This window comes from Gavialis gangeticus, unplaced genomic scaffold (genome assembly GCF_001723915.1).
Source record: "Gavialis gangeticus isolate Ggan-Ray unplaced genomic scaffold, GavGan_comp1, whole genome shotgun sequence".
Lineage (NCBI taxonomy): Eukaryota > Metazoa > Chordata > Crocodylia > Gavialidae > Gavialis > Gavialis gangeticus.
Window position 1 is genome coordinate 55,423,003 of NW_017729025.1, and position 7,807 is coordinate 55,430,809.

The 7,807-nt window shown below is 50.0% G+C and overlaps 1 protein-coding gene across 1 annotated transcript in view; it reads left to right on the forward strand.

Moving 5' to 3' along the window:
- The window catches only part of TMED10 (transmembrane p24 trafficking protein 10), a 23,323-nt gene that overhangs the window by 2,650 nt on the left and 12,866 nt on the right, over positions 1-7,807 (forward strand). The window contains exon 2 of the mRNA XM_019518786.1: positions 2,157-2,319. Coding sequence (XP_019374331.1) covers positions 2,157-2,319 — 163 coding nt within the window. The remainder of the gene's footprint in view (positions 1-2,156; positions 2,320-7,807) is intronic.

A 7,807-nucleotide genomic window follows, 5' to 3' on the forward strand; every position in this document is an offset into this window, starting at 1 on the left:
GGAGCTGGAACCAACTTCCAAGGGAAGTGGTGCTGGCCCCTACCCTGGGGGTCTTTAAGAAGAGGCTGGATGCCTACCTGGCTGGACTCATTTGAGTCCCGTTTTTGTTTTGGGGTTTTGTTGTTCTCCCGCCCTGGCAGGGGGTCGGGCTAGAAGATCTACTAGGTCCCTTCCGACCCTAAATCTATGAAACTATGAGTCAAGGTGATACTGTGACTGGTCTCCAGGGCTGGTGAGCCAGAAGGCTGAACTCTGCCTAGGCAGAGGCCCATCTAGTACCAGATGGTCCAGAGCAGTGGTTCTCTACAAATGGGTCCTGGTAAAATAGGTTAACATTGATGGCCACTCCTGACCCAGTAAATAGTTTAAGTAGAAAACAGCCCTCTGCCTCTGCTGGTGCCCCTGACTCCCAATACCAGCTCCTGGGGGCTGGGGCATGGGGTGCCCCAAACAGCCCCTTGCAAGCTGGAACTCTGCTAGGGAAAAGCCATGGTTTCCCATGTTTTTTTCTACTTTAAATCCATTTTTAAAGTTGGTTGATACATTTTTAAAGTTTGTTCACGACCCTTTCATATATTCTTGCAACCCACTTTTGGGTCAAGAAACGCTGGTCCAGAGGAAGGAGCAAGAAGTGCTACAGAGCAAATTTCTCTCTAATCTCCTGTTGGTTTATGGTGTGTGCCCTGATGTAGGAGGGTTTATCTATCGCCCTTGTTTTCGTCCTGGCTGACGTGGCAGTTCTATCAATCCTGTTAAATGGCTGAATCTTTTTTCTGAATCCTACAAAGTTCTGGGCTCCAGTGGTCTTCTGTAGGAGTTAATTAGATGCTCTGATGATAAATAAGGAGAGTATTTCTTTTCATGAGTGTTTAAACGTGCTGCCTTTCCATTTTATTGTTTGGCTTTTTACTTTGCTGTTGTGAGCAGGGGTTGGGGGAGGGTTGATAGGAGTGCCTGACTTAGCTTTTCTATATCTTCATTATGTTGAATACTTCTGTCTTACTTTCATACCTCTCCTCTAAACTTGTCCCAAATCTTTCATCTGTTCTCATGAAAGACTTTCCAGACTTTTTCTCATTTCAGCACCCCTTTCATTTCTGCTCTTTTTTCAGAGAGGGTGATCAGATGAAGGCAAGGTATCATTTCATGTAAGGCATGGTAAAACCTCAAGTATTCTTTTCTGTCATGCTCCTTAATTGAGGTGTTTACTTTTTGAGGCCACTGCTGCCTACTAAACAGGGCTCTTTGCTGTGTGGTGCACAGTGGTTCTCAGGTCTCTTTCTTGAGCAGTGTCTGTCATTGGTTCTCTCTGTGGATTTAACTCCTCTAGACTTGAGAGAAGAATCTAGAAAGTATTTTAGTCTAAAAAGATGGCCTTCTGAGGTCCCTTCCAATCCTAATTTCCTATTCTGATTGTGCCATTGACACACATTATCAATTATTCTGGTGCAGCCTTTGAGATCTGAAACCCTGTCTGATCTACCCTGAGCAAAGTGGCTACTTTTTTACAAATCTGGCACCTAGACTTTGCCTGGCTCAGGCCTATACAAGCAGTTTGTTCCTGGGGGAGCAAATGTGTCCCTTTTTGCATTTCTATAGCTGGAGAACCAGTCCTGTTTATCCCTTATTGTCTCTCTGAAGGAACCAGAGAATCCTCTGTTTGTCTGTGCATTGCTTTACGTCAGCAGTTGGCAACATTTCGTGGTAGGCTGGATCTGAGGTGGCTGACAGTAGAACCTGACTACTGCTCCTTCTCCCTGCCACCCAGCTGCAGCACAGCAGAGGAAAGGCCCCAGGCCAGGAAGTCCCTGTTGCCAAACACTGTCGAGCACTCCAACCACTGAATGCTGCTGGAGGCAGTCACTCTGGGCTGAAAGTTGTCGATGCCTGCTTTAGGGGATTGCAAATCTAACGTGTAAGAAGATAGGAAGCATGGAATAGTGATTCAAAGAAACCAGAACACCTAAATTAGTCTGCATCCAATGATTTTTAATTAACTACATGCTAGAAGTCCCCCTGGTTTTGTCAGCTCAGGATATGATTGAAGGAACTGAGTTGGGGTGAGGGAAGAAAAGAGTCTGGTGGAAGTGACGAACATGCAGTGTCCTGGAAAGAGCTGCTTGCATTTTCTGCTTGGTCTAGGCATGTGAACATAGTGGGGCTGTATTTCCCACTCTCATGATCCATCTCTCCTACAGATAACTGACTCGGCCGGACATATCCTCTATGCCAAGGAGGATGCCACTAAGGGCAAGTTCGCCTTCACAACTGAGGACTATGACATGTTTGAGGCCTGTTTTGAGAGCAAGCTACCTGTGGGTAAGTGCAAAATGGCCGGCTGCTTCCAGCACTCCAATCAAGTGCATTTATATGAGGGCATTTGGGAAAGGGTTTGGGGTGAAGTGACCCCCTGTCTCGTTTGCAGAGCACTTCGCAATTATTCAGGGGGAGCAGTGGGAGGAATGGGATTTCTCAGGTCAAGACGTTTGGTGTTACAGAATAGGCATAGCACTAGCTGTTAGATCAGGGGTGGGCAAAATATGGCCCAGGGCAGGTGCCTTGCCCTTACCCAGTACAAGTGCAGAGGGCAGCTTGGACCATGGCACATGTGGCTGGTCCCTCTGCTCCCAGACGCACAGTGGGGGTGCAACAGCACAGCAGCTGGATTCTGCCTCCTGGCAGCCCCAGTGACAGCTCATTCCGGTGGCCACTGGCAGTTGGCACCACCAAATCTGGCCCTGCTCACTGAGCACCCTGGCCTGTCTACCCAGCACTCACTGCTAGAGGCGCTGGACAGAGAGGGTGGGTCAGGTCTCCAGGGAGATGGGCGCAAAACCCTGGCAGGCAGGGCATGCTCAGTGAGGCGGATGGGGTGGGGATGGGGCTCTGACTGGGCAGGGTGAAGTGGCCAGGGCCAAGACTGCAGGGCAATGACAGCACAGGGCTAGGGCAGAGCTGTGATCTGCTTCCTGCATGACATCCTGAAGGGCCTGGCATGGGAGAGGGGCAGAGCCCATGCCTATGACTTGGCTCCTGCTGCCCCTGCTTCTGGAGAGGTGTATGTGGTCAGCCCCAGTACAACATGGCTGTAGAGCAGTGTGGTTTAGCAGCGTGGGGTGGCTCTGATGGATTGTTACCAGATTAGGTCACCCTGTGCTGTTCGGGCCACCCTGTGCTATATTGGAGCTACCCGCATGCACCTATGCTGGGGTGGGAGTCGGGTCATGAGTGTGCGCTTCACCCTTCTCCCAGGTCGGGCTGGTCATGATCTGTCATGCAGCGAGTGAATTGTGGCTCTGCCCTGGCCCCATGCTGTCACTGCCCCAAGATCTTGGGAGGGTGGGGTCAGGGCCACTTTCATCACACTCCCACCCTCTGCTCCTTGTCTTCCTATGGCCCTGGCCCATCAGCCCAGCTGAGCGCACCCTGCCCCTGCTGGTGTAGTAATCTACCAGTTGGAGCTCAGCAAAACTCCCTAAGTGGCCCTCCAGCCCAAATAATTGCCCATCCCTCTAGTCAAATGCAGAAGAGTCACTGCCTGCATTACTGTTGAGAGTGAAGTTGTCCTTATGTCTAGTCAGCAGAGTACTTGGGGATTCTTTTGGTTGAGGCCCAGAACAAAGGACAGGGAGGACTCCCTGAAGAAGAACCATGGTACTTGCTAGAGGAGGAAGAGAGATCCCCCAGAAGTCTAAAGGGAACAGGATTATCCCTTCTTGCACTTCCATTCTGCTTCTCCTTTCAGGCTCCTTTCCTTCCTCCCTGTTTGCCTACCTCTTGGCTTTCTTTGGAGGAATGTGATGTCTGTATGCCCCCAGTGGTGGCAGCCATGTGCCAGGCTAGTAGCCCCTCTTTAGGGAGGATGTTTTAACCCTTAGCAATGCTTTTCAGCTGTACCCAGGACCCCTTCCTTTGAGTGATCCACTGACAGAAGGGGAGACGAGGAGGATGTCAGTCTTGCATTCGTGCTGCAGGGACAGTTGCCTAATGAGCCTCGGGGCTGGCGTTTCCTGTGAGCATGACGCATTTGCCTGTCTCTTGGCTGAGCATCTGGGCAGGATCAACTTCAGTATGAATACCCTAAAACAGCAAACATGTGGGCTCCTTCCCCAATTTGAGGAGAAGTATCTCTGCTTCCTTCTCTCGTTTCCTTCAGGCTTAAGGCCGCTCAAGTCCTTTCACAGTCACTACGCGGATTATGCTTTTGGGTATACCATTTCTTTCACACCTTATCCCAAAAGGTCCCAGCACGCTTTGCTTACCAAACATAGAGATCATCTTATCTCCAAACCCTGCCCAAAGCAAGGCACCTTTGCTGTGGGACCCAACAGCTATTCTGAACATAGTTTGGGATATGAGTAACTCCTGCAGCTGAAAAAGAAGAATTTTCAGAGGAAAGTGATACTGGCCTTGGGTGGGATGCTGGTTATGTGATCCTTGTGTGCTGTTTCACAGGATCTTCAGTGACCCTAAGTGCTCGGGGCTTTGGTTTTACGTCTCATTTAAAAAAGAAGTGCCTCCAGCAGCCCAGTTCTCCAGTAACACTGCACTGGGGCACTAGGGGCAGTGTTGACTCATTCACACCCTTCATTATACTACTTGCCTCTTCCTGAAACATGTCCAGACGTTTCCATACACACTTTCTGTCTCCACTCAGCTGCCTCTGCCTCCAGCAGACAAGAGGCAGCTTCTGCTGCCACATGATCACATATACACCCATGCACTTCTTGCAGCTCTGTGTGACTGTTCAGCAACTGGGCTGCCAGACTGGACTTGACTCTAGAAATGCACCAGTTGCTGAAGGGACCACAGAAGCTGGCAGAAGGTGCAGAAGTGTCTCCCTGTGCCTTCTGCCGGCTACTGGACAATGGCAAAAGCCTTGCTTTGCTTGGTAGACGTAGTTTAATTCTGCCAGCAGAGCATTGGGTACCACTGGCAGCTTTATGGTATAACTAAGCCTTCACTTTCATAATCATAGTCTGAGGCAGTGCGGCTTTAGGGTCACTTCAGTTAACTGTATGTAGACTTGTGGTCCTGCTGCTGCTAACAAATGCTTCAGTCTTGGCTCTGGCCCCTCACAGCTTGCTGTCAGGCTCCCTTGTAGTTTTCTTTTAGCTATTTCTATCTTGATGTAGGCAGAGGATTTCCAGGTGCACCCTACCTACAGAGACTCAATGTTGTGAGGTAACTCCAAATGCCAGTGCCTGAGAGCTCAGAATTCCTTGACTCTGAGGGTTAGTATTTGGTGGCACCTGAGCTGGCTATGTCCCTGTATCCAGTGGTGCCATGGATTCTGCAGTTGGGACCTTGCAGGCAGTTCTGTTGCATAGTGAATGAAGACATGTGGACCTGCAGTAACTAATAGGGTATGGGTTCCTAAGGCTCTGGGGGACTTGAGTCTTTTGGAGAGGAAGCTCTAGAGTCCTGTGGACTGTTGGCTGTGGGAGAATTGACTGAACTCTGCCAAACCTGTTTTGATGACTGATTCTCCTTGCACCTCTGTAAAGACATTATAGTCTGCCCCTGTTAGGCTGGGAGGATAGTAGACTTTGCTCAACAAAGCAAACAGATCTTGCTGGGCTGCAGCCAGGGAGGTCACTGTCATCAGCATTGTGGCTGTGTTGGGGAAACAGAGCTGTTGGCGGAGGAAATATGGGGCCGTTGGGCCATCTGGGGTTTGGGCAAAAGGGATTTCTCAACCCCTGGCCGCAGAAATGGGGAAGTGGAACTGAGAGGGAGCAGTGTAACTCCGTGTGAAGAGCTCCAGGCTCTGGGACAGTGCTGCCCACCAATGCTGGGGATCTCCCTGTATTTGTGAGTGGCCAGCAGGCTGTTTCCTCTTCTTCCCCAGCACTTAGCTCTTCAGGCTGTGGTTGTCTCGTCCTGCATTTGCCCAGTAGCATGGAAGCACCCTGCCATTAATTCCTTAGAGGCTCTTGGTCTGGGCTGAGCATCACCTATTTTCAGGCCAGAGTTGCCCTTGGGATCCCCCACTGCCAGTGAAATAAACAAGTGCCAGGTTCTCTTTTTTTGTGGGGGGGGGGCCGGGGAGGGGAAGGGATGGACAGACTGGAGCATAATTTTGCTGCCAAAGCTGGGAGCTCTCCCCTGTGTATCTGAAGCAGCCCCTTCTCTTTCTGCTTATTGCCTCACCTCAGGAAGAGAGAGACCTTGTCTGGGGTAGTCCTAGTGCCTTTCCAGGATGACCTGTTGAAAAGGCCTTATCTCCTTGGGGCGGGCTTTGCAGCAACTGGACTGTGAATCAGGACTTCTCATTTCCAAAACCATGGGAACATTGTTTTTATTTCACTTCTGCCACCACCAGCTCTAGGAGCAGTAAGGAGTTATTTGGACTCAGATGAGACTGTGCAGTACTTGGGGCCCAGCTTGAGTTTCTCTCTAGGACTGTCTCTGGACTTGGGACCCTCCTACCTCCATAGGAGGTCTGCTTCTCCCGTCATTGTGCTCAGCATTTCTTATGCTCTTACAGTCTCTAGGAGCTGCCTCTTCTGCTCACCCTGCCAGCTATGCTTTCCCTCAGTCTGAGACCAAGCCCATGTGGTGGTTGAAATGCAAAATTTGTGTGGTGTGTTGTGTTGTAAGTAGCAGATGAAATTTAGTTTTGAATTCTGTCTTCAGGATGTTTCCTTTTTGTGAATTTCCTTACTTGGTTTCTAAAAAATAAACTAATTTCATATCCAACCCTAAGGATCCCCACCCCCAGCAAGGTTTGAACTCTGGCCCTTGAGATCCTACAGACCAGACATCACTCACTTGAGTTAGAGCAGTACCTTATCTGTGGGCTGGACCACCTGGTAAGAAAGGGTGGAAAGTATGTAGTGTCCCCAGGTTCTACAGCTACTTGGGAGATAGGTGTCCAGGACTCTGCTCTTGGCTGTGGAGGGATGGCTGGCTATTCTTTTTCAGGTTGCTGGCCAGAATGACCCAGCTCAGGCACAGGGTGGGTGGGAGCTAAGACCCTGCTGCCATTGCTGTTTCCCAAAGGAAGCACAAAGAGAGCAACCTTTGTCAAACACTGCTGAAGCCCCTGTCTGCAGGCTGGATAAAATGGCTCCATGGGCCAGATTCAGCCTACAAGCCATAGGTTGCTGACCTCCAGGAGAGAATAGCTGTGTACCTCCGTTTGGCACATTGACCCAGAAAAGTAGGGTAAGTGAGGGGGGACAAAGGGATGAAAACTTTAGCTTGTATTTGGGGTCTGGGATCTATTCCCCTCTCTGCCTTATACAGCCTTCCCAGTTAACTGCTTTGTAACCTGGTGGGGTGACACCTGACCATCTCCTGAAGCACTGCAAGCTTTGAGTACACTTTGTGATAAGAATTGGAAGTGCTTCAGCGAGTAGAGGTGAGATCTGGATCATGGCAGTCAGCCCTGGAGACATCCTTAGGCTGCAGGTTGTTTGGCTGGGAGCATCTCACATCTGTGAAGACTTCCTAGTTGGATGGCATGGTGGAACAGGTTGCTTTGTTCAGGTTACATATGAGCTGCTCTGCAAAATGCTGCCCCCTGGATGTTGTCTCTCCTTGCCTGCCAAACACAGTGCTAGGATGTCACCATATTGCTGCTGGCATAAGCTTCCCCATCCCCTTTTTGACTTGTTTTTGGTGGTAGCTTTCCCTGTCTTTAAGTGCTTCCTTGCCCTAACGTGGCTATTGGCTGCAACCTTTATCCTAGTCATTGTGTGCATGTAGTCTAGCAGCTCAGTGGCACAGGACTGAGCAGGCTCTGGGTATAGTTTCATAGTTTGTAGGGTCAGAAGGGACCTGAGCAGATCGAGTCCGACCC